Raw genomic sequence first — 25,094 nt, forward strand, 5'->3', positions numbered from 1 at the left:
TTTGTTGTAACTTAATTTTAGCAAAATTTAGCATTATTTTGGTATAAGTTTTATATGAATAATTTAGGAATTTATTTTGTTTTACAAGTGTATTGAATATATTCTTTGCGTATGTAACTTTTCCTTTTTAAGTTGGAAATGTTTTTGTTGAAATACTGAAGCAACTGAAGCTGCTCACACCACTTATCCATCAGCCATCCAGCAGGAAAGCGAAGGTAATTTCTGGGCTGCTTGTTCTACTAATACCAGTATCCCTTAGAAAGTAGATTATGAGATTGATTAACAATCAAAAACAAAAGACAACAATCACACAACACCTGAATGAACTTTTCATATCACCAAGAAGAAAGAAATCAACAAATAGATAACCACAGCATTGTTTATCGAAGAGGATAATGAAACAGAACAGGATGAGATACACAATAATTTGAAGAGTTTATCAGTATTTTATTGTTTCTTTTCATATACAAAAAGATAAAGTTGAAATAATCATTTCAATTTTTTCCCCTAACAGCTTGGGTGTATTTGTTTCACACTGGGCAAATACTACATTCATACTGGTTTATTCTGGCACCAAGTGCAGAGTTGAAACAAACACCCCAACAACTAGGCAAATCTAATTCAAACTCTTGATACTCAGTTCTAAAATTACCACAGTAAAAATGAACAATAATCCACTGCAAGTTAATGAACTATGTTACAATGATCTTTCAAAAATGTCCTTAATTAATTACGACAATACGATGAATGTTGGATTTCAAGGGCATTTCATAGATATAAAACTTTTCAACATACTCTTCAATCCAAAAAGGGTTACAGCAACAAGCTCAACTCTCTTTATACATTTTGTCTTTTACAGGATCCTTTTTTTTTCTTTTTTTAGTATATTTATGTTAAAATCAGTAGTACAAGCCATCTCTGTTCTACATTTTAGCTACAATAGTGAAACATAACCTACACCATTTACATTTCACATGTCCTGCTATAGAAACAGGACTTAAACATGACTTCTTGACAAAAAATAAAGAAAACCATTTTTTAAATCCCTTCTCTCACTCCCACCATCTCATTGTTGAATGAAATAAAGTAGTCTGTGCTTAAAAGAGTGATCCCCCCAATCAAAACAAAATGCCTTTTTTTAGCAGTAGCCACGTGGGACTGAAGTTTTCCATCACTGAAAAGCAACAAAATGGTACTGTATGGAACAGTGGCATAATTTTGGGTAGAGCAGGTTAAGAACAAGTAGGAATCTAATAATTACATTCCTCAAAAGGAGGAGGAGGCTTTATTTTAGATAGTGGCACGTAGTGTCAATACTACTACTCCGAAGGATGGGGATTAATACTGCAGAAGCAAGGGTGAGCATGAGTTCTGGCAATGAATGCTATCTCACTAAAGTTTGACACTTAACATGAACACTGATCTTTTGGGAAAACATGAGGTCACCCTAAATTCAAGTTCAGCAAGCCCAAGCTGGTAAATGAACACCATTTTATATTTACAGCAACAATTTTAAAGTTAATTACTGGCCCACAAGCTATAAGGCAATGCTATTGCTAATAACAACAGTAATGTAGTATAAATAATTACAGAAATTATTATAATGTATACCAATGCACTTCAAATCAAGATGAAAGGAATATGTTTGAATATGTTAGCAGAAATGGACACAGCATTGAAAATGAAGTTACATTGAGGGAGAATTGCAATAGTTGTCAATATTAATGTGTGAAGATTCATTTTTAGAAGTGGGTGTGCGCACATCAAGCTGACTTTTGGTCTGCATTATGAAAATGTGAGGATTCAAACTTATCAATTCTCAACGAATTGCAATGAAACATAACTGACTATTGTTTACTATAACTGCTGCTTTGCAAGCACTGACGATTCTCTTCCAGAAGACAATTTTATGTCACCATTTCATTGTATTCCCATTTTGTTGCATCCTTATTATGAAGCTTTCCTCACAGCTTAGCAGATTTGCAGGGAAAAAAATCCAGCAGATGTCAAATAATTAATAGTTCACAAAAACAGCATGACATGTTTCCATGTAAACCGCATTTAAAAAAACGTAAAAGAAACAAAGGAAGCACTTGAATATCTGCCACACAGTACCATTCTGTTGCTTGAAATGAGAGGGGAGAGTCATGAGAAGGGAGAGGTTTTCACATTGTCAACGGGTGCATTCATACATGTTACACCAGCATAAAGAGGTTTGTTTGTTTGGGTGTTTAAAATGTACATCATTTTGTAGTGTCAAGGAGTATCCAGCTAGCAACACTGTTTCACGTGAGGTCTGAGGTAATTGGTTCCTGAAATACCTGGATCTTGACTGCATCCAGAATTACAGCTGGTCACTTTTTGTTTTTTTTAGTATATGTATATTTTAACATATAAGCATTTCGATAAGTACTGCAACATAAACAAAAAAGAATCAGAGCAGTTGCTTCAATATGACAAGGGGAAATAAAGGCACAGCATCCAAACACCTCTCAATTTCAATTAAAGGACCGTACTATTTCCTTTTTTGACAGAGCATTGGTTTTGTTTACACATCACCCTCCAGAACTCAGTGTTTGTCATCATGAATCACCAAGCTGCATGTTATGTCCTATTGAAAGATAAATATATGATATTGTTTATCTTTTAATGTTTGTTCAGGCATTTTGCAAAAATTATGTAGGTTATGTCATCAAACCTTTAAATCATATATAGGCCCAACTCATAACCATTTCTTTAATATGGCAGCTGAATTTAAAAAATAAGAACTTCAAATAAAGCAAAAAAGAAAAATAACCTCCCAGCCAAAAAAAGACAGAATTATTATTATTCAGCTTAGCATCCATTGCATATTAGCACTACATATCTGTAGTGTGCACCTACTACTATTAAACACTCAAATGAGGGGACATGTGCAGTAGTAATATACATTCTTAAAACATACTACCTATTCCAAAATCAGTCAATTGAGGAGTATTCACAGAAAGCCAATTAAGGCCTCTATATTCCCAAATTCAATACTTTGCACATTGCACTCCCTTCAGATCAGACACCCTACTTAAAAAAGTAAAACTAATTCACTGTTTTCTCCAGTAAACAAAACTAAACACTGAGAAGTGTGTGACTGTACTGGAGGCCTGGAGACCTGTCTAGGAGGGGCCTACTTTCAACAGGTACAAGAACACATTTATTTGTTCCACCTTTTTGAGTAAACCAGCTACTTAGAAAATGACCTAATTTGGCAAAGTATGGATTGTCTACATTTCCCTTACGAACTGTTTTCATTTAAAGCCTTGAAACAAAACCAACCAAACCCTGGCAAAAGCATGAGCATGTCCAACCCTATATCTTAATATAAGGGGAAAAACAACACTTTGGTTACCTGCTTTCAACACATTAACTGGCCATCTTGAAATACACAAACCTGGGCTACTGTATATCTGTAGTTTCACTAATCACTAATCAGTTTTTGCACAGTTCCAACTGTGCTATTTGTTATGTTCAGTTGCATTAGTCAATACAATGCTTTATTTTACATATATACAAAAAATGATTAGTGATTGCTTTCTAGAAGCTGGGCAAGTCAACTGGCCTATGAAGCACGGTAATATATTTGTACTCATTTGCCTAAAAATTACGACAAATGCCTTTATCTGGGATAACATTGAGTTTGTGGATATCCATGAATACAGCTGATATTTATTGAAGTAATTAAGGTTAGGTCATCTCAAGGGCAATGCACCAAACTACAAATATTGTATCTGTTTAAATGCCCATTTCCCTACAATCCTTGCCAAACTGCTAACCACTAGCCTTACATATGGCACAACACAGCACATCCGATCTGTGTTGAATAAAATGATTTGGTAGATAGATCTAGGGCCACTTAAGAGTATGTTACACCTGAAAGAAATGTATATTGCTGTTTATATTGCTTGCTACATTGTTTCTCCTGCCGCTGTGTTGTGCCCTCACATGTTAAGTGGTTCCAAGATTTGTTGAATTTCCTGAAGATGACTAAAAAATGTGCAGATGGCCAATAGACTTGATGGTCACATCAATTCCACTTGATAAAAGCTACCTATTTTACAAGAGAGTTCTTAGCTGCAGGATCATGGAACGATAATTAGACAGTTAATGGGACAAAAATACATCATTCAAAAAATGTATCTGCCTTTACTGTGAATAGGAAGCCAAATGCATTATTACGAGTTAGATTTTTTTTCTGTCTAGAAACCGATAAACAGTTGAGAAGACATGAGAAAGATCTTCAGATCATCTCTCCCAGCAGTCGTCATCCCACCAAATCAGCCTTGGTTCTACTACTAAACAAATACCATAGATATAACTAGACCGTAATTGATCTGGTCTCAACTTCTTTGGGATATTATCGCAGAATGCAAGACACTTGATCCATGATGACAAAAACAAATAGTCTGGAGTCCTACTGTGCACCACCTATACCAAGGGGTTTCAGTGATCAGGCCCATACTTCAGTTCATATGGTTCCAATTACGCACACTGCAAAGAGAAAAATATGAACTCCAAAGATAATATATGGCACCAAAAAAAATAACTTAAAGCTCTCTGGAGGGAGTCATGTTTGGGGAGGGTGGAAGCAACTGCTGTGATATCTCCTTTAGTCAATGTGCAGAGAGAACAGATGAAAGAGTATGGATATCAGGGACATTAAATCTTTTTCTCAAACTATAAATCAATCAGCGGTGAACAATCACCATTCATATAAATATAATGTTTATGTCTTAAAGGTTAAAGTATAAATACCTCTAATTCTGCAATACTTAATTTTAGAGAAAGCTTTAAATAGTGAGACATGTAGAAATTTGTCAGCTTTTCCACTTGGCAAATTCAGTTCATTCTTGTCTTACGTTGAATAGTTATTTTCCTTTTACAGGCTTTAGGAAAAATGACAACATAAATCATTTAAAAATACTTCACACCAATGGTAAAGGCAGAGTGTCACATTGTGATGTGCACAATTGTTTAAAATACTACATCTGAGACAACCTGAACATAGGTTCCAGCTGTGAATGCATTTTAGGTATTGACAGAAAAGGTTTCACACCAAGGGAAAAAAAGACTCACTGTCCCTTTTACGTAACAGACATTAAAAGAATTGATGAATAAACAGATGGTACAAACAATGAATAATGCCCAGGTACCACATACAGGCAGAATTCTACAACTGTGTAGTTATTTACATTATTTCTTTTATACAACATAACATTACAGCACTTCCTAAAAGATTTTGGACTCATTCTTTTCCCCCCCACAACTTCTTAGTTATGAAAGCAAATTTACATTAAAATATACCTAGTACAAGACAACACAACTAACAAAATATATAACAGAACTAATGCACATAGAAAATCTGAGGTATTTCTGGTTTGAGGTGGTTTGTGGTCATGAACTATATATATATATTTTTTAAATGCTGTATTCTGTGTGTGTTTTTAAAAAATTTTTTAAGTGATTTTATTTTTTGTTTGATTCTGACCTCGGAAGCCTGGATTCTCTGCATGTGTTTGTATTTGTATGCTTAAATCTACTGAGTTGCATGTTTTACATGTAAAAAGAATATATATGTAGAAACATATATTCACCTTTGAGTTGAAACAGCAGCATTATAGACATTCACTGAAAGATTATGGCATACTGAGATTAGTTTTTTTTTTTTTTTTTTTTTTAAACCTGTGTCACTAAGACAAAATCGGTCCTTATTTGTATATTGAGACAGAGTATCCAGTCAAAAATATGAAAGTTGTCAGTTTATCTACTGACTTTCCAGATTGTGAAAACATCACAACAAAGCCAGAACTACCAGGTATACACCCATATTTGGTCCCTGTGAGTAGAGGTATAATTGAAGGGACCTGACGAAGGTGAATGGACTGTTCTTTCCATTCTCCAGTTCACTGCTGTGATTGAGGACCGAGGCTTGTCTGCTATAAGAATGTGTCTAGGTCCATAGCTTCTGTAATTTGAAAATGCACATTGATTAAATAAAAAAAGAAGTTGGACATCATTTAGACAGCTGTTTAAGCCCACTGATACAGACATACTTCATGGTCTTAACCAAACACACAAATTCACACACACATATATACAACAGTACACACATATATATTCCTTCACCTTGGTCTTCCACCTAATGTTGTTGTTGTTGTTGTTGTCTTAAAATGTTTATTGTTTGGGCACCTTCCAGAGTAGACTACATATTAACCTTGGCTCCACTGCCTTAAGTGGCTATGAATGTCATAGGATAAGCCCCGCCCACCCCTTGCTATCCACTCTGCCCTACACAAGTGCAGGTCCTGGCTCTCTTCTTACAATGACCAGTCAATGCTGACAACACCTTACCTCAAAAGCTCTGCCCCTTTATACCGGTTACCTGAGAAGAAGTTCCGTACCAAACTAAAAGTACTGTCCAATCTCAAAATGCAAGCCATTTCTTTTTTAAGCTGTCTTTCACCGTCTCCGTAAAACTGGTAAACCAACCTTCAAAAAATACCAGTCCTATAGAACAAAAACTGAAGAAATTAGTCCTGTTGCCTTCCATTTTTTGACGTGTTCTAGAGACACCCGTTAGTTCCGTAAAAGACACGTTTATCATTTTGTTAAGCACTCGCTTTCAAAAAAAAAATAGAAGAAAACAATATTCCCTTGAGGAAAGTAAATTGTGTAACAGTCTTGATGTTCCTTCAAGGTTTTGCAGCATTGTTATATAGTACAAGATAGTAGATGGTTGCTTGGTTTTTTGTCACAGGCAGGCCTGTTCAAAAGACAAAATAAAAGTAGAACAATAAAATCAAAATGACTGAAATTAAAGAGTTGAGGTACCTGCACCTTTGTCAGCATTCATAAGTCGGCACCTGAATGCATTAGAGATGTACATTTAGCTTATTTTTTCACTCTTGGAAAAAATACAGTAGAGAAGTGTGCTGGTAATATTGATCTGACCAAAAAGAAAAATAATTAATAAAAAATATCAGGATAAAATAGCAGCTGCATTCATGTTTTTTTTTTTTCTGAGATCTGCTGAGTCTAGAAAGACGAAGCTTTTCATTTTGTTTGCTTGTTTTCGTTTTCCGCTTTCGTTTCACGACAGACTCAGATACTGGACTCTTTGGGTGGCACGTCCACATTGGTGACCGACGTCACTATGGAGACCAGGCAGTCCGAGGTAGTGCCGCTAGTTAGCCTGCGGATCTGGGAGATGCGTTCCTCCACGCACCCGGCGGACAGACGAGCCTCCGCGTCGTGGTCCCAGCACTCCTCTATCGTCTCACACATCTGCTCCAGGCCCTGCGGCACCACAACACCAGAGAAACACGCATCAGACTATCCGCCTAACATTTCACAGGCTGCATGACGCGCATCACAAATAGACTTACATGTGTGATATATACCGTAGCATAGCGTTCAACAGCCTGCAACTCTACTGCTCTCCAGCCGATGATGTAAGTGACATTATTACCAGTGGGAGTTTTTCATTTGAGTGAGTCAAGAAATAGAAAAAAATAAAGAATGGACTCTCACAGCATGTTTTGCCCAGCAGTCCTTGAAAGCTGGCCTCATCTTTTTGTGGACGACACAATCCTGTAAATCCTCCAGGGATGGATGCTGCCCAATCTCCTCCTCAAACGGCAACATATATTCATCAACAGGACCTGCAACAGCAGTATGACAGTTCACAAAATCACACTCCTTCCTCGGCATAAACAAGTGTTACCAACTTGCAAGCTCACCTCACGTAAGACAAATAAGTTCTCTGTGATTTGCTATCCATGCTAACCTGTCGGAAATTCATTGTGGGTCAGATTCAAACCTATAACTTTAAGATTACAGGCAGGTTATTGTTCACTATGGAGCATGCCCTTTGGAAACAAAATCCAGAGTTAAAGTTGAAGTGTTGTGGAATAGATTTCCAAGCATAAACCGCAAATGAATAGTAAGTAAACGCAAAATTGAGGTTCAAGTGCTTACGCTAACAAATTGCGTGTGCTTCAGAATGATCGTTCATGAACTTTTGATCTTTTTATGACATGTATGAAATGGATACAATTCACAGTGTGGTTCGGCCAGAGTTTAACCCAGGTACTTGGGTTTATGATACCAGCAGCATTTATGGAATTCACCACAAATCAGGCTCTTACACAGAATTGCTGACGAATGTACATCCAATCATGAACATCAGTTGCATTTAAACACATATTATTATGGGCAACAGTTTTGTCATAAACAGCGAAAACTGAATTCTGAATGTGCCATACAAGTGAACCATGGCTATCAGTGTTAATTTTTTAAAATGTATTTTAATCTTACAAGCAGCCTATTCATACAAGTGGGCTGCAGTCAAATTAAAGAAGCATATTTGTGTAAAGAATATGTACTGGTAAAATCCAGGCATGTTTCATTAGCAAAATATCAGTCAAATGATAAGAATTCCATTCCACTACAATTGGTCTATTCTTACATCCGATATATTTAAAAATGGTAAAATATAATATAAGATAAAACATTTAAAAAGCTAAGTAGGAACTCATAAACCTATCATGTCACGGATGACACAGCCCCGTAATAATGGTGATCCAAACGTCCGACCGTTACCGACTCACCGTCCGCAGCTTTGCAGCGCGACACCAGCTCCCAGAGCACCAGGCCCATGGCATACATGTCTATCCTCAGGAAGGCGTCTCGCTGAAAGGTGATGGCCCCTTCCAGCACCTCCGGCGCCATGTACCTCCTTGTCCCCACCTGTCAGCGGAGAGGCCCGGCACACACACAGTAAGCTAACACGGTCTGCCGCCTCCGCGCGGACGATGACGCGCGCCTGAACGGCGACCTGCCCCCAGATGGCGACGTACCTGGCCGTGAGTGTCCCCTGGGGGCTTCCCCGGCTCAAACAGCACCGCCAGCCCGAAGTCTCCGATCACGGCTGTCAGGTCGGCCTTGACCATCACGTTCTTACTCTTGAAGTCCCTGAGGAGAAGTAGGCAAAAAACACTGTATTTACCAGGGTACGGCAGCTTAAGGGCTAGCCTAACTGAAAAGCCACTGACTTCAGTATGTAGTTCGAGCTGCCGTTGATTCGATTGGATTGCTTATGACTTTGTCTTTCCCTTTTGTCATATCAAACTCTAAAACGCAATGGAAAGAATGCTCACCAGATGGCAGTGAACATCCACAGCATATTTTACACCTGCTGAACACTAACTCACAAGCACATTTCTGTTATTATACATAGAATAGTTTAATGACAAGTGCCCTCTGGCATCCAACTACTGGAAAAATTGTGGTATCGATACTTTCGACGAAAATAAAGAGTTTTAGTAATTAGCAATCTGACCACAGTAACCAAGAACCAAGAATCTGTAGAGGCTAACAACCTGTGTCAGTGTCATTCAGTCAACTATTTAGTAATCGTTACAGATGGATTGACTGCAGTAAATCTGTTTAAATACACAGTATTTGTCATAAAGTTAGCTTTTGAGTAAGCTGTGATGACACCCATGAGTGACACACTTGAGACACAAGGCCAAGGGAGATGATTGTGTCCATTACTCCGTCCATCTGGTATTAAACTCCAACTCCTTTGTTAAAAAAGCAGGAAATCTACCTGTGAAACAGTTTAATCTGTTCTGCCTTCAGTAACTGTAAAATTCACAATCACAATAGAACTGTCTCCAGTGAATGCACAATCATATTACTGCTTCTATGGGGTAACCTACAGAACTGGACCACAGTGTTACCTGTGTGCAATGGCCGGTTTGGGTCCCTCTCCTTTGTAACGGGGAACGTCCTCATGCAGGTAGGACAGGCCGCAGGCCATGGTCTCCGCAATGTGACACAACTCGTTCCAGCTGACTGCGTTGCCCTTCAGATAATCTGTCAGGGACCCCTACACACACACAAAGGAGCCATGGACCTTTTAGCGCTCAGATATGGTTTAGTCAGGATTGACTAAAAAACAGCAAACAATGAAACAAATGAGTGCACAATCAAAGAGAGGAAGGAAAGGAAAAAAACATGAATCTGAAAACAAATCACCTTGCTAAAATAAGACTTTTATGCACTTTGTCAAAACAAAGACCTGCCTTGAATGTAAGGTAAAAAGAAAAACATGAGGTAAGTGCTTTAAATGTATCAAGCACACAAGACCATAGAGACTCTATTTTCTATTTTAAAAGACAGAACCGAAGGTCATCTGACACTGCCCCATGTGAGGCGTCATGCATGGAGCCTCAAGTGTCAATCATCCAGCGCAGGGCGAACTGCAGGTCTCTGGCTCACCTTCTCATGAAACTCAGTAATCAGCCACAGCTCCGTCTCCAGGCTGGTTCCTCGTTTCTCCGCTGCGATGTATCGCAGCAGGTTTTCGTGCTTCATCCCAGGCGTGGTGAAGATGTCTCTCTCGTTCTGCCATGACTGCTTGTCCTGGTCAGACACCCACACCGGCATTACCACATCAGCACCAACTTCAAAGCTATGAGAACTGCATACTCCAGTTCCTTTATTTTGTCTTACTGGAATGCATTCTAAGAGATGACTTTACATTTATGTCGACAGCTCCAGAATCAAAAATATTTAGGCCACAGTAATTTCACAGAAGCACCGAGTTATGTCGTACTAGAAGTGCTAGAAGGTTTTGGAAATGGACTGTTAAAATTCTGTGCACAATAGCACACACACGCGCACACATACACACAGGTACATTCACGCATGAAGCACATGCTGAGCATTCAGAAGAGCAATCCTGACTGACCTGAATGGGGAAAATCTTCACAGCTACATATTCATTCATCAGCTGTGCCTTCCAGACGCAGCCAAAACGCCCCCTAGCTTTGATTTCCAGTAACTGCAGCGGTTTAAGGCCAGCCAGAGGGGATGGAGGGGATGGGCCAGGGTCCTGATAAAGCAGGTAAGAATACCCAGCATGCCCAAAAGTTAAAGACAGATACAATAATGACAATTTTCATAATAGATATGAAAATGGTATCGCTACAGCGCTGCTGAAATTTAGATTACGTGAAAACTTGGTGGATTCTGTGACATGGAAACACTTGTTTCAGATGAAACCCAATGACAACCAGCAATAAGGCTGAATCAACACTAGGGGGAGTGTTTGCTAAACACCGTGACCCAGAGAGTAGCGTGGCTCAGAGAGCAGCTGTAGGAATGGCAACAAGATGGCAGCCAATGGAAAAGAGAAGTAGGAGAGGAAGCAAGAGTGTGAGAGAGAATAGGAAAAAGAGAGAGGGAAAGGGAGAGAGAGAGAGTGAGTAAGAGAGAGAGAGAGAGAGAGTGAGATAAATACTCACCTCATTGATGTCCACGTGGCCATAAGGAGGTTTGCGATGTCGGTACATCCAGAATGCCAGCAGCAATGCCATGGACAGTACAATGATGGGAAGCAGTGTATAGACTAGGATGTTGAGCAAGGGGGTGCGAACCACCGCTGTACACAACAACATAGTTACAAACCATCAGAGGGGGTAGAGGGGTAGGAACACTACTGTCAACTCTTTGTTTTACTGCAAAAGGTAAGAGTTAAGACTGACTCAGCAAAGAGGGCATAATTAGATATTTGCATGTACGACAAACTCATTTTAATGAGCATGGTTTGTTTTGACAGGTGTTTTGGAAGAACAAGGAGTAATACATGCAAAAATGCAGAAAGAAAATGCAAGACAGTTTCAGATCCCGAAATCAGAAAAAAAAAAAACTAGCACAACAGGTAGTTAATAGATCAAAATCTGTCAGTCTTATCAGTGGCCAGATAAATAGTTTTTCAAGTGGGAGCAGGTTTCTTATTTATGTCAAAAATAATTCAACTAAAAGACACAATCTTGAGGAAATTCATGGAGTATATTGATACTTGCTCTCTGATTTGTGAATAACAGCAACACAGCAAGAAGGGGGTATTTTTATTTAATTTTCTAAATAGACAATCTGACTAATTATGAGATCGTGAAACCTTTCCAACCTTTGCAGTACAGTAAATGTTGCTGAGACATTCTTACGTTTTCCTAAACATAATTTCCTTTTTAAAACAAGCCGAAAAGCAGATACCGTAGACATGCAAAATGAAGAAAGGCTCACCAGGTCTGGTGACGACAGGCAGGTGGGTGAACCTCTCATTGCAGAAATTGCCCTCGCAGCAGCAGAAAAAGACCTGGGGATTCTCCTCAGTAGCCACACACTCCTGTCTGTTCCCATGAAAAAGAATATTGTATAAGCTCAGGCTGTCAGACATAACGGCTCTTTAATGCCTCCTGGGGAGACAAAGGATTTTATTGGACACAGAGTGTGGAAACTCCATACTGGCTAAGGAATAGCCCTTCCACACCACTAAACCCTATTATGACTACCACTTTCACATTTGAATGATTACATACGAATGCATTTCCCCTTACCTACAGAAACGGGCGTGTACATAAAACTTTGTTTTTTTTACGTGTCAGAAGGCTTAGAGAAAAACATGCCTTGCCTATTCAGAGCTTTTAAGTTAAAATCATTGATTAAACATTGCTGAATTACTGGCCATCATAGGCAGCAGAGGGAGTGAAGATATCATATATTCTTACTAGTAATACAATAAATTACATTAAATTGCATACCATTGTACCCATGCAACATGACACAGAAAAGTGTAGAAATAATGTGAAATATCAGAGACATAAATACGCAGAAAACTGTGAACAGAGCTCTTAATTCATAAGCGCATTTGCAAGCGTATCTCACTTGATAATTAATTACAATAGGTTGGCTATAAAAACTGAAAAGTAAGACTTAAAAACAGCTATAAAACTTGCAGCTACAATACTACTCACACTGAATTATATTACCTTACCCAGGGTTCATAGAGGTTTTCAATGAAATCAGTTATTTTTTTATTGACATACTTTAATTTCATACAATTTAAACAAGGATGTTTGAAATATATGGCCAGAATTCCTTGACGAGCATGTGCCTGAGTACACCTGCCAGCTGTCAGTGAAGTGCAGTTTTCCCCATATTTCACAAATAACTTATTTTTTTAATGTAGTGTTCTTCTCTCTGTAGTGCAAATGTAAAGTATAAACACTTGTGTTGTAAAAAGAGCTTTTGTCCGTAATTTTGTATACCCATTTTGTAAAAGTATACCTGGGAATAACAAAGTACTGCATAGGCAGTAACTCTTATTGCCTTAAGTAGGGGAATGTCCACAGCAAATTAAATACAGACTGACATTTTTTTAATTTTCAAAGAAACCTTTTCAGCAACAAACACCTGGCAGATCTTAAAAGTAGCTAGCTAGTTACCAACTAAATTACCTTTACGGTGGCCTGAAGTGAAATTCTCCCCACTCATCAATAAGTTGGCTGGGTATCAATAAAGAGAGAGCAGAATGTAGGACCTGACCTGTCGTAGCAGTTGAAGTCGTCCAACCAGCAGCCCTTCTTCACTAGTTTGATGATACCCGTGGTTGAGTTTTTGAGCCAGGATGCGTAGCAATGTAGCCTCTTGTCCTTCTCAGCTTCACAGCGCTCCACTCCGCTCTGATTGGTCTTTTCACTCTCCCAGTTGACATTGTAGTACAAACACTCCCTGGTTTCCACCTCTCCATGGCTTGGTCCTAAGGGAAAAAGCGGGTCAACAGATTTTGTATTATATTAAGAATGGAAAACTTAATTCATTAAGAATGAAACCTGAAACCAAGCAAGATTAAAAACCAGTCAGCTCAACAGGCAGAAATCAAAATAAACAGGTCTCGATAAACTGAATTAAAATAACGCATTTAAAACCAAGCTTGAGACTTTGCTGGAGATCAATCTGTGCATGTGTGCTTTCTAATCAAAATGGGCAGTTGGTTGGATCAAATCTGAATGGTAAACTCCACAGATGTGAGAGATCAGTTCATATGCTTGACAAATAAAATGAGACATGCAAAAAGGTATTCAATAGATTTGTTACATGGATGTTCCACATAATTAAATTTTTTTTTTTAATTATGTTTGCTTGTTCAGCTTGAATGATCACCTTTTAACTGCTAATTGGCTAATAAAAAAGAAGAAACTCTATGTTTCACTTTCTCCCTTTGTTACAGTGTCAAGTTCTTTCTGCCTCACTGTTCCGTATGTGCGGTAAAACTATATTTATCCCACTAGTAGGGGTAAAATGAGAACCCACTGAAACAAAATGGAGGCTCTTTGTTTCTGACATGTTTATACTGTTCCTCAGGATTTATTTTTTATTTCTCAGAAAATCATGAAGATTCTCCTCGGTAACCAAAATAAAAGAGGGACTGTAACTGTAAGTACAAACATTTAACAAGGAGACTGTACTGCCAGAGTTCGGACAGAACCCTTGAAACTCTTGGAAGTGGCTTAATACTGGACTTCCGCTATTTTTACTCTTTAGTCTAAGCATCACTTTGTAAGTACATTGCCCTAATAAATACATTTAACTGAACTGTCAACTTAGAATATCATTGTGAAAGCTATATTTATGTCTATCTCACACAATATAAGTGAAACAGGTCATCACAAAGGTCTTCAAAAATAAAAGGCTACCATTTTAGTCAAAGCCACAGGTGGTGTGAATTAAATCATGCAACTGCTATTACTTCTATCACATCAATCCTTAAACTTGAGTTAGAATTACTATTAAGTGATGAACAATATGACATTACAAAATGGAAATGCCATAGTTTTGCCTCCTCTGGCCACTTTGCTCATTTCTTCAATGAATAATCTATCACAGTATAATCTAATATCAGTTTGCAAATTCTAATATTTTATGACATCTGCCTTTATGGCAAAACCCAAAAAAGAAAGATGATTAATTCTATTTGAACCACAGCTTCTTTGAGGATTATTCACAGGACAAATGCAAGGCCATTCTTAAAAGTGTAGTTTACTTTCAAAGCATTATCAAAGTAAATAAACCACTCTGTTGTAATACCCACCAAACTACTACAAAACGCTGTATGAGAACTTGGGAAAAGGTCACATAAATAATTGCATGCAACCACTAGCAAATAGAGACAAGACACTGTTTATTTTAAATAATATTAAAACATTTCAAAAAAATCAAAAGAACAGCAGGAAAGAGCCTTACTATCTCTCGCTGGAACAGGAAGTGTGAATCTGTGTTTACTATACAACACAAATTTGGCAGGGCTGGATACAGCAGATGTTCTCACAAATCTGTGCATTACGGTTGCTAGGCAACGTGAAATGTAGGGAGTATTGCCGTCAGCTCGTCCTCCAGACAAAGCCCTTTTCACTCAGTCATTCACTCACTCACTCACTCACACATAAATACACAAACACAATACACACACACACACACACAATACCCAAACAGCACTGTGAAAATAACTGAAATAAGGATGAATGCCAATGCTCTGCGTACACTGATGTACTGTACATGAATACTAAAAAGCTAGGTGCCTCAGTAAAAGACCCTGATCAACAGTCAAGAACAGAATTTACAAGGTTCCATAGCGGATATTAAGGCTAATGAAGGCTACAGTTGCCTTCAACATGGCAAGAAGTTGCCTGTGCTCTCAAAAGGTTACCTCACTCACTGATGCATGTTGCAACCAAAGGCTGACTTCAGAGTGAGCAGGCAGAACAAATGGAAAACTGCTGAACTCCCATGTAGCCTCAATTTTATTACAATTATTACCCAATAACTAATCTACACTGACACTTTTACATAATAAAACAAGCCATCTCACTGAACTGGCCATTTCATAGCTCACTCATACTAACCCTAATTCAGCACTGAAAGTTTACTCAATTGCAAAAATTATGCAGTTACTGTACACAGGTGAGCCGTACAACTGTACAATTTTAGTCCATTATCGACTCCCAGAAGCCTTTGGGGCTTCAAAGCATCGCTCACATCCAACCCCCAAGTGCTGTATCCAACACTGCCGTATGCTCATCCATTTATTTTAACAATTATGTAATATGACAGGTCTTTTTATGTACATGCATGTACAGCCACACATTTTTCTCAGGGTAGAGAGTTGTGTAAATTCACTGTCATAAAACTTGAACCATTTACAGCTCAGACAAAGAGAAGCAGACACACTACAACAAATTTGAGGTTTAGTTAAATTTCATGCAAAATTAAAAGGAAAATGCGGTGCTGGGACCCCTTATAAGCCAGAAGGTAAGATAGGACAGAAACACAGAAGCAACAGAGAGTAAACATATCACATGGGTATATTGGAATGTCTTGTTAACACATCAACTATCATAATGCCTAGAATCACTTGCAAGCCAGGTCTTTATATTAGTGTCTAACATGGCTCTGTGTTCAATATCTTGGACCACTGAAGATATCTAAGGCCACAAATATATCCATACTGACGCCAATGATATGATGGAAGACCTGTGAAAACAAGGTGTTGCCGGAAGGGTTTGGTGGCAGTTGGCCTAGAGTCCAAAGTCTGCAGGTATTTGATTAAGATATGCATGCGAACAGGGCTTGTGGTTGAACAAATCATTTCAACGTGGAGGAGTTTTACAATGGATTTCATTTTTGAACATATTATCCTCAATAAGGTTCTGAGATGTGAATTTTCTTCACTGACGATACACAAAAAATATTTTAGGGGGCCTCTATCCCTAACTGGGTTGATGTTTTGGGTTGATATTTTACAACTGAACAATGCCTACTATCTACTTCCTTAACACTTAATTAATGTCCCCTTATTTGCAATTGACTGTGGGCATAGAAGCTACTCAATTTTAGAACTATCTGATCCAATTTCTATTTTGAATGGAGAATTTTGTGGCAGTTCAATTTAGGCTCATGAATTAAAATACCTGAGAACCACTACTTCAGAATCTGAAGACTCTCTTACGACTATAATAGCTGCTATAAGAGTTATAACATACTGTTTGCAACTAAGTGATGACAAATATACGTCCATGTTTGCATGAAAAAGACAGGACAGTCTGCATTTTTATACTCATATTTACTGCTGAAATATAAAGAAAAGATTATTTCTTCGGCAAGATTAAGCCTTTTGAACACCTTTCCTCAAGTTTCATCAAGGCAAATTTAGCTCAACTGGAAACATTTAATGAATTCATGTAAAGATTCATAACTTCTATTAAACTACTGTGCAAGTTCATTAAATATCTGATCAAGAACATCGTAAGCAATCTTAGCTTTGGACCAAAGGAGAGATTAACTTGTGTATACAAGCTGTTATCACGTAACTTCAAAGATTTTTGGTTTGGCTCGGCTTCATGAAACCACGTGGAAAGACTAAAAGTGATTAACTGTCGGCAGCCTACAGCAACAGGATAACATATGCGCATCACAAGGACTGTTATCTTCAACAGGTGGAACACTGACATTCTCTGGTAGCTACATTGTGCAACCACTGGACTCTAAACCACAGCACTGTATGACATCATGTACAGTATAAAGCAGATTACAAGCATAATGTACTCATCCACGCCTGAGATACATATTTGTTTATTGCTGCAGACAGATAACCAAACCCGAAAAGCTGTAAAGAATAGGCTGTATCTCAAACTCTGGAACACCACCATCACAGGCCCATGTGTGCAAAAACTAAACTTTTTTTCCAGTGGAGCGATCTGATGTGCTCACCCATCACTAAACATTTGTTGTAAAATAACTAAAATACAATTTAGACATTTCTCTGCTGATATTAGGTTTTCATAAAAAATCTAATAAAAAGCCTAATAAAATTAATGTCATATACTACGTGCTGCTTGCATTAATCTGGTCCAACTTCACACTATAACACATTGCTAACACAAATATAAAAAGGGGTACCACCTGCATGCTGATGTCATTTACTGAATAACCAGAAAACACCAAAGGATTAGAAAGTAATCATAACAGCAACAGAAGATGTTCTAATGAAGCCACAATCATAACTGAAATTGATTTCTAAAAGATTCACAGCTGTATTGCAGTCATGCTTGCGCAGTTGAAGAATTCAATCACGGATCCAACACCTGTGAGCTGAATACCATATAATGCATCTAGTTAGCTAGTTAGCTACAACCCACTGATTACTAGGACAAGTTTACTCTCACAGTCTATAGCAGCGACACCTGTTCAGGAAGCAAGGGAAGCTGAGCCTCCTCTAAAAATAAATTTAAATATATTCCAGTCCAAGTCATATCAGTTCAAGTTTGTGGAATGAAATATAGTTTCTTTATGAAAAGCTGATGATAACAAAATGATTGAATCTTGTATAAGCTGACATGTTGCATTTTTTTTGTTTGTTAAACAAGCCCTGGACTTGCAGATGGCTGTCAGTCATTGTCTAGAATGGCACCACCCCAGCTAGCATGCTAGTTAGCTCCCTGCCAATCTGATGGAGAATTTTGCAGGCTTGTCATTTTAACTGGGCAGTCCAGATTGAGGAATAACAGAATAATGGAGATAAAAAGCTTTTCTCATCCAAAAACCAGAATGCCTCCAAGCACTAAACAATCCCAACCCCACTTAATTTCCAGCATGAGGCAGGAGAAGAGACAGGAGAATGCTATGATGAGAGTATTGCCAGTGGCACAATCCTTGATTGTTACACTAATTATTTATTTTTTTCTCTCTCCTTTTTGTTATTTAAATCAAGATTTATTATCTTGATTTATATCTTCTCGTAACCAAATTTTTAAGAGAAATCTTGTAGCACCAGTAATTTCAAATCAATTTAAATTCTAAAAGGGCATTCATGTCTCTTGAGGGAGTTTAATTTGGCTGATGATATTATTTTAAATATTTTTTGTGGTGGTAAACCTTCCCCCAGTATGTCAGTTGTGACATTTCAATCACATCTTCCACATCCAAGATCACACCTTAATTTGTGCCTGAAGCCATCTGAATGATGGCTCCTATGTTAATCATTTCACACTTTAACAGAGCATAACATATAATATACATTTGTGTTCTTAATTGCAACCCCTGCAGAACGATGTGGTGAATAGCACAATTACAGCACAATGAACACTCGCTGAGGACAGAAACCAAAGAAATAACACTTGTAATTTTGTCATTGTACACTACTACTATTACAACCACCTCCACTACTACTACTGCTACTAAGCTTGCAAGGAAATAAAATGTCCTGTTCAGCTGCACAAAAAAAAGGGGGGGGGGGGGGTTACCCCGAATATGCTCTCCTGCCACCCTGCACAGATGTTCACATACAAAACACCAGCACATGGGAAATCAATCATTTTTTACACCAAGAATAGTACTTTAATAATAAAGCTCTATGTAAACAACAGAAGACATCAAAGATCTAGAGACTGGTCACAGAACATCCATCACACAACAGCAAGAAGCATCATGTCGGCTGAAGGAAAATGACCAAGGCTTTTTAAAGGTATGTTTCCTCTTCCGCTTTAGAGTACTGAATGCACTGAAATGAATTTTAGCTCAACTGCATTTAACTTGCACATTTGATAGCCTATACTGCTCAGTGACATTACACATAAATGGTACACATGGTACGTGATTTTAGAAATGAAATATTAATCCGCACATAACCTAATCCATGCCTGCAATAAACATTGGACTATTTATAGAATTTGCCTCCTCAAATATCAGAAGCATGTGTTTTAAAAATACCACATTCAAACACTTCATTTTTAACTGGCTGTAGAACTGGTAATACTGCAAATTGACTGCTCGGACCCACATAGTTCTGTCTTTATTCCACTAAAATGACAATTCAAGCAGGTCATGTGCATTTCACTGCCGATGTGTCGTTTAGAAAAATAATGAAAGCTGGCAATGATTGAGCAAGATACAATCTGGAAACTTGTGCCTGATAATTTATTGAAATGCATTCAACTCTCACCTCTCAGTATGAAGTATCAACTCTCCTATGAGGAAATGTCAACAATGTCAACCATACATTTCTCCCTGCCAGGCTTGCCACCTTCATTTCCTCTCCACAATTCTCTCATCACTGGTAAAACATCTGTTCTTGCCAGATTTGTAATGACAACCAAATATTGCACCAGTCGTGGCCATGTCTGAAATGGCTTGCTATGGGTCATCTGAATCAGCATTTGGTGAAGCGGATAGGTAGAAAATGTCGCTCCATGCTCATGAGCCTGTATTCGCTCCCCCGCTCCACTTTCTTCTCCCAAAATCTGCCCCAAAATCATTCACCACTCAGAAAAAAGGTGTCGTTCAAAATTCTCTCCATTTCTTTTTATTCTTTTTTGAGTTACAGCATCATTTAACCCAGGCACTAATCACAAAAAATATTTTGTAATTTTGTATCTTATATTTTATATTTTTGAAGTAGAGTAATAAAAAACGATTTGTATAATAGTAACATTTCTTCAATGAACACAAGTCAAAACTCACCATTAGGCTACATAATTTGAAAATTGGCCTAATAAGGAAATGAAAAGAGCCTTAGCATTACAGCAGCTCTTTTGAGGAACACAATTTCCTTTAGGGTAGTAAAAATGAATTTATTTGAAAATAAATGAAAAAAGGAACCACAAGCAGCCTAGACTATGCGCAGTATATAGACATTGAGCGCTTTCACGGAGAAGAGCCAATCTATCGCATAGGTTATTTAATGGGTGTGCTTCTTAAATTTTACAGAAAATGGTGCGTTATACACCCATAACATGATGGAAAACAATTACTTTAGTTTTTACAGTGTACACAATATAGCTATATGTAAGTGAAAAGATTGTCTTGACATTTCTGGGCACAGCGCTATTTTCTGTGTGGGGAGAAGTGGGTGTGGCTACAGAGCATCTGGTTTGGGATCAGATTTCAGTGTTTGTAGCTGCCTACAGGGCTCATTCAAGAACTAAAGGCAACTTTGGAATTGCTTTTCCTATGTGGCATCAGTTGAACTTTGCCAAGGGGATGAAAAGCAATGTGGAGTTGACTTATTTTCTGTCAGGCCTGTAAGTGACTCTTCCTCCAGTATGAAGCAATAAAGACTTTCGCAAGGAGTGAAATTTTCTAAATAAAAGAACAAATGATAAAACCACTATTACATTCAACATAATGGAATTAAGCAAGCTATAATCGAATCTCAATTCTAACTGTCAATTGCTACATTAAGTGGGACATCCTGGGTGAGTTTGCAGGGTTGAAGACAAATGATACTTTTTTTGACTGTAAACACAGGACCACAGCAAGCCTAAAAAATCTTGTAAAGTATGCCTTTAAGCACAAAAGTAAGCTGAACTGAACACCATCAACCTAGATTTTCTTTCTTTAGTGGCTAGCTTGCTTGAGTAACATCATCATCTCTCAAAGAATGGGACTGGACTGTTTTCAGTAGGAACCTGTGACTGCCGTTGTCTGACACCCACCCATAGACTATGAGCTCCCACACCACTGTAGTCCACAGCAAAGCAGGAACCATGAGCATGCACTGTAGTTTGAGGCTATATGTCTACACTCACTGCAGGTACAGAGTTGGCTGAAAGTACATTTTAATCAGAAGGACAGCTATTCATCCACAAATAAATAAATAAAAAACCCAGGATGGAATTCCCCTTTAAATATGACTCTTTAGTAGGTGTGGGTGGAAGGATTTTCTTAGCTTCAGTTCTCATCCCTCAGTAATTCTACCACTTCCATGTTGAGCAAGTGCAGCACTGAGAGAGAAGTGTTGCTAACACAGGCATGTGTGGCTGGAATGCTTACCGTCAGCAGCCACACCACCCTATAGCATTCTCCTGTCATGTGGCCAAGTGGGGCTAGGCCTGGTTAGATGGGAGGCGTTCTCAGATGGCCCAGCTGATTGTAGGCCAACAAGGGGCAGCCTTCCCCTTGGATCAAGTATTAATACTCATGCCCCAGTGCAACGGTTGGCACACCGACAAGAAACCACATTTAGGATGAAATGCTAAAGTGTTGTCTAAGAACAAATTGTACGGTAATCAACATTATTTTACCAAACAAGCATATCTTGTCTAAGGCTTTCACATTTAGCTACCATTGCAACTATTGCTTACTAGTGTACGGCTAACAAAATTGCCAACATTGATTTTATATTACTTCGTACATATTGCTTCATTAATATTACAGTATTTATTTTGTTACATAAAAATTTCTCCGTAATGCAATAATGACCTAATTTGTTCAGTCTGAACAATCTTTTCCTGAGCATACTGAAGGCAAAGGGGCTAGTCTTATTTGAAATGCTTGGACCTCTGTTGTCAATGGCCAGCTGTGTCATGAAAGAGTAATGCTAAATAAAAGCTTCCTGTGGGAGGACATTTGAAAAGCCAAGATAGCCAGGTTTTGTAGGGATGTTAATCATTATCTGTATTTTCAGATTAACAACAAACTGGAAATAGGCCTACTAAAGGTTTAAAGAATAATGCACATTAGAATTAAAAAAAAAAAAAGTTATCCACAGAACAAAAGTCCTTCTAAATAATGAATATCAAGTATTAAATAATTTCTCAATTTAAGGATCTGCTAGACAAATGTTACAATGAAAAGTCATGCACAATGCGAATGAAATTGGACATAGAGTACTCATAAGCCTATGCATTACAAAAGGCTTTCAGAAATTCAATAAGCATATCTTTAATTGCCTAATCATAAAGGTTACAACTTTGCATTGTAGATAATCACACTGCTTGATAATATGCGTTGGGAATTAATGGACACACCACAATGTGCCTGTGAAACACTGGTTCCTATTGCACCTGTGTTCTCATGCTCCATTTAGCACTCACACTTTAGGCATAATAATCATGACTGATTACAGTCCAGTGGCATCTAAAATTACATTAATACAATACACAGAATCCTTCTGTTCACAAGAGAACATGCATTTAAAATCTGAGAAAAACTAAAAGAAAAATTAATGTCCTATAAATAAATAAACTTAAAAAAATATAGCACTTTACTGTAGTTTGTAACAGACTAGATTTCATATACTGGTTGATTAAATGAACAAAGTTCTACTGTTGAGAGTCCTGATATGCAAATTGGGAACTTCACATTAATGGGGAGGTTCTATGTTATCCACATTAATATGGTTAATATGGCATGAGCAGCTTGGATGCAAGAAGGTGACCACTGTACGTCACCATTTTGACGTGTCAGGATGGGGAAGCATTTCTGCCTAGCCCATGCTCATGTTCAAGACACCACAGAACATGTTAAAAGTCAGTCTGTCAGCTTTTCTACATATTGACAAGTTCACAGTCTGGATTTGGACAGGGACAAAATAAATGATGCACTGGACAAAAAGGTCAAGGTGAATGAAATATGCAAATAATTGCACTGCAGAGATTATAAAGTACACCTGGGGGGGGGGGGGGGGTATTTCATGAAGCAGGATTACTGAGGTTGCTGGATAACTATGCTGAGTAAAACCCAGAACAGCCATTTTTACTTCACTCCATGTTACCGATTTGGGAGAGTTCCAGGTTTTACTCAGTGCAGTTATCCAGTAATCCTGCTTCGTGAAACAGGGCCCGGCTGACCACAGAGACAAATTTCATAACCGATACAATTTTAGCTCGCTGAAAGTGTGCTGGTGATAGGTCAAGATGATAGGGGCTGAAAACTGAAATCTAATGCCCAACACCAGGAATGCTGAATGCTTTCTTGGCGGCGGCGGTGGTGTTGGTGGGGGGATACGTTGTGTTAACTTATCGCATTGGCTCTGGGCCTCAATGTTGAGGAATGCTGATTACCACATGCTTTTTTCTGTTCAATGGCTCAAGGCCAACTATTGACATTTGCCAAAGATGCAAGGGAGGTCCTGCAGATCATCCGCTTATGCCCCACAATTTACTGCCCGGCCTTCAAGGGTCTCTTTTTCTGCTTGCACTCTGCCTGTAAGCCTAAGCTTAAAAGCACCAGAGAAATTTGCGCAGATATCAACACAAGTAAATATTTCACAATCATTAAACTGAGTCAGGGTGCACAGAGAACTTCACCATGAACTTATTGTGCAAGGCATTTACTGTGCTGAACATAAGTGACAAACCGTTTCAATTTCTGTTTCTACACTACACTACAGGCACCGTCTTTCTACTAGCTGAATTCCTGTAAGAAAACCATTTTCTGGACTTTCTGTGTTCTGAACTTAATCTTTACTTGCCCAAATAATTTATTTATTGCATTCTTATTCTGTGGCTAAAATAATACAAATGTTGATGACACTGAGTATCTGAACATATTTCTAATAGCACGTGTGTTGTTACTGAATTAATATACACAGGGTCTGAAACTGTGAAAAGTTATCAAATGGATTTAATTAAAATGGTAAGATGTCATAAGGGAAAGTGCAATTCAATCAACAACAAAAAAGGTGACTTTGCCCTAGAATGGTTGGCAATAATTGAGCTCATAGGCCAACATATTGTAATAGGGATCAGGGTTTCCCCCAGAAAAGTAGGCCCGGTGGCAAGTATCTTTTGACAGGGCCTGGCGCGGGCCGGCGGCCAAGTGTCTTTTTTGACGGGGGCCCGGCGTGGGCCAGTGACAGACTGATGGCAGCATTAAGGTAGGGCCCTATAGTTTCTGTGAGAACAGAAAATTAAATTAAATTAAAATAAATAATATAGTCTATTTTTGCACTCTACACAAAACTTGAAAAAGTCCTAACTGGCTGCTGATTCTTACAGCCTTGGAATGCTGGGCACATTTCAACAACAACAAAATAAATTAAATTAAAATAAATAATATAAAGGTTTTTGCACTCTACAAAAAACTTGTATTCAAGTCCTGATTGGTTACTGAATCTTACAACAAGCCTCGGAATGCTGGGCACATTTAAACATTTAAAAAACTGTCTAAGGTTTTTTGGATTTTACAGTAGGCTACCTTTCCTCCTTGATATTATCCCTAAATGGCACCAAGGAAGTATCTGTGTTACTGACTGTTTGGCTAGCTAGCTAAGTTAGCTACATGACCACGTTGTTATAAAACTTTTTCCCGACCGTGAAAACTGCCTGACTTGTTTACATTTTGGATAGATGAGGCTCCTGAGTAAATCTATCGTTGTTTCCGTCGCAACACTTTAGACACGAGCAATATTGAAAAAATTCTGAAATTTCTTCTTACCG

General features: G+C 38.2%; 1 protein-coding gene across 2 annotated transcripts in view; it reads right to left on the minus strand.

Annotated features, from left to right (window-relative positions):
• Positions 1-426: 426 nt before the first annotated feature.
• Positions 427-25,094, minus strand: part of LOC135252700 (activin receptor type-2B-like) — a 50,615-nt gene continuing 25,947 nt past the window's right edge. The window contains exons 2-12 of one of the 2 annotated variants that reach the window (XR_010329460.1): positions 13,426-13,639; positions 12,124-12,230; positions 11,343-11,479; positions 10,787-10,930; positions 10,315-10,458; positions 9,774-9,922; positions 8,889-9,003; positions 8,640-8,778; positions 7,561-7,691; positions 4,332-7,326; positions 427-4,179 (exon numbers count right to left, since the gene is read on the minus strand). Coding sequence is in view for 1 of the 2 variants with exons in the window: in XM_064331082.1 (XP_064187152.1) it covers positions 7,132-7,326; positions 7,561-7,691; positions 8,640-8,778; positions 8,889-9,003; positions 9,774-9,922; positions 10,315-10,458; positions 10,787-10,930; positions 11,343-11,479; positions 12,124-12,230; positions 13,426-13,639 (1,475 nt within the window). In the remaining variant the exon portion in view is untranslated. Of the gene's footprint in view, positions 7,327-7,560; positions 7,692-8,639; positions 8,779-8,888; positions 9,004-9,773; positions 9,923-10,314; positions 10,459-10,786; positions 10,931-11,342; positions 11,480-12,123; positions 12,231-13,425; positions 13,640-25,094 lie in introns of both variants that reach the window. The other variant, XM_064331082.1, reaches the window with a different exon arrangement.

This window comes from Anguilla rostrata, chromosome 4 (assembly GCF_018555375.3).
Source record: "Anguilla rostrata isolate EN2019 chromosome 4, ASM1855537v3, whole genome shotgun sequence".
Taxonomy (NCBI): Eukaryota; Metazoa; Chordata; class Actinopteri; order Anguilliformes; family Anguillidae; genus Anguilla; species Anguilla rostrata.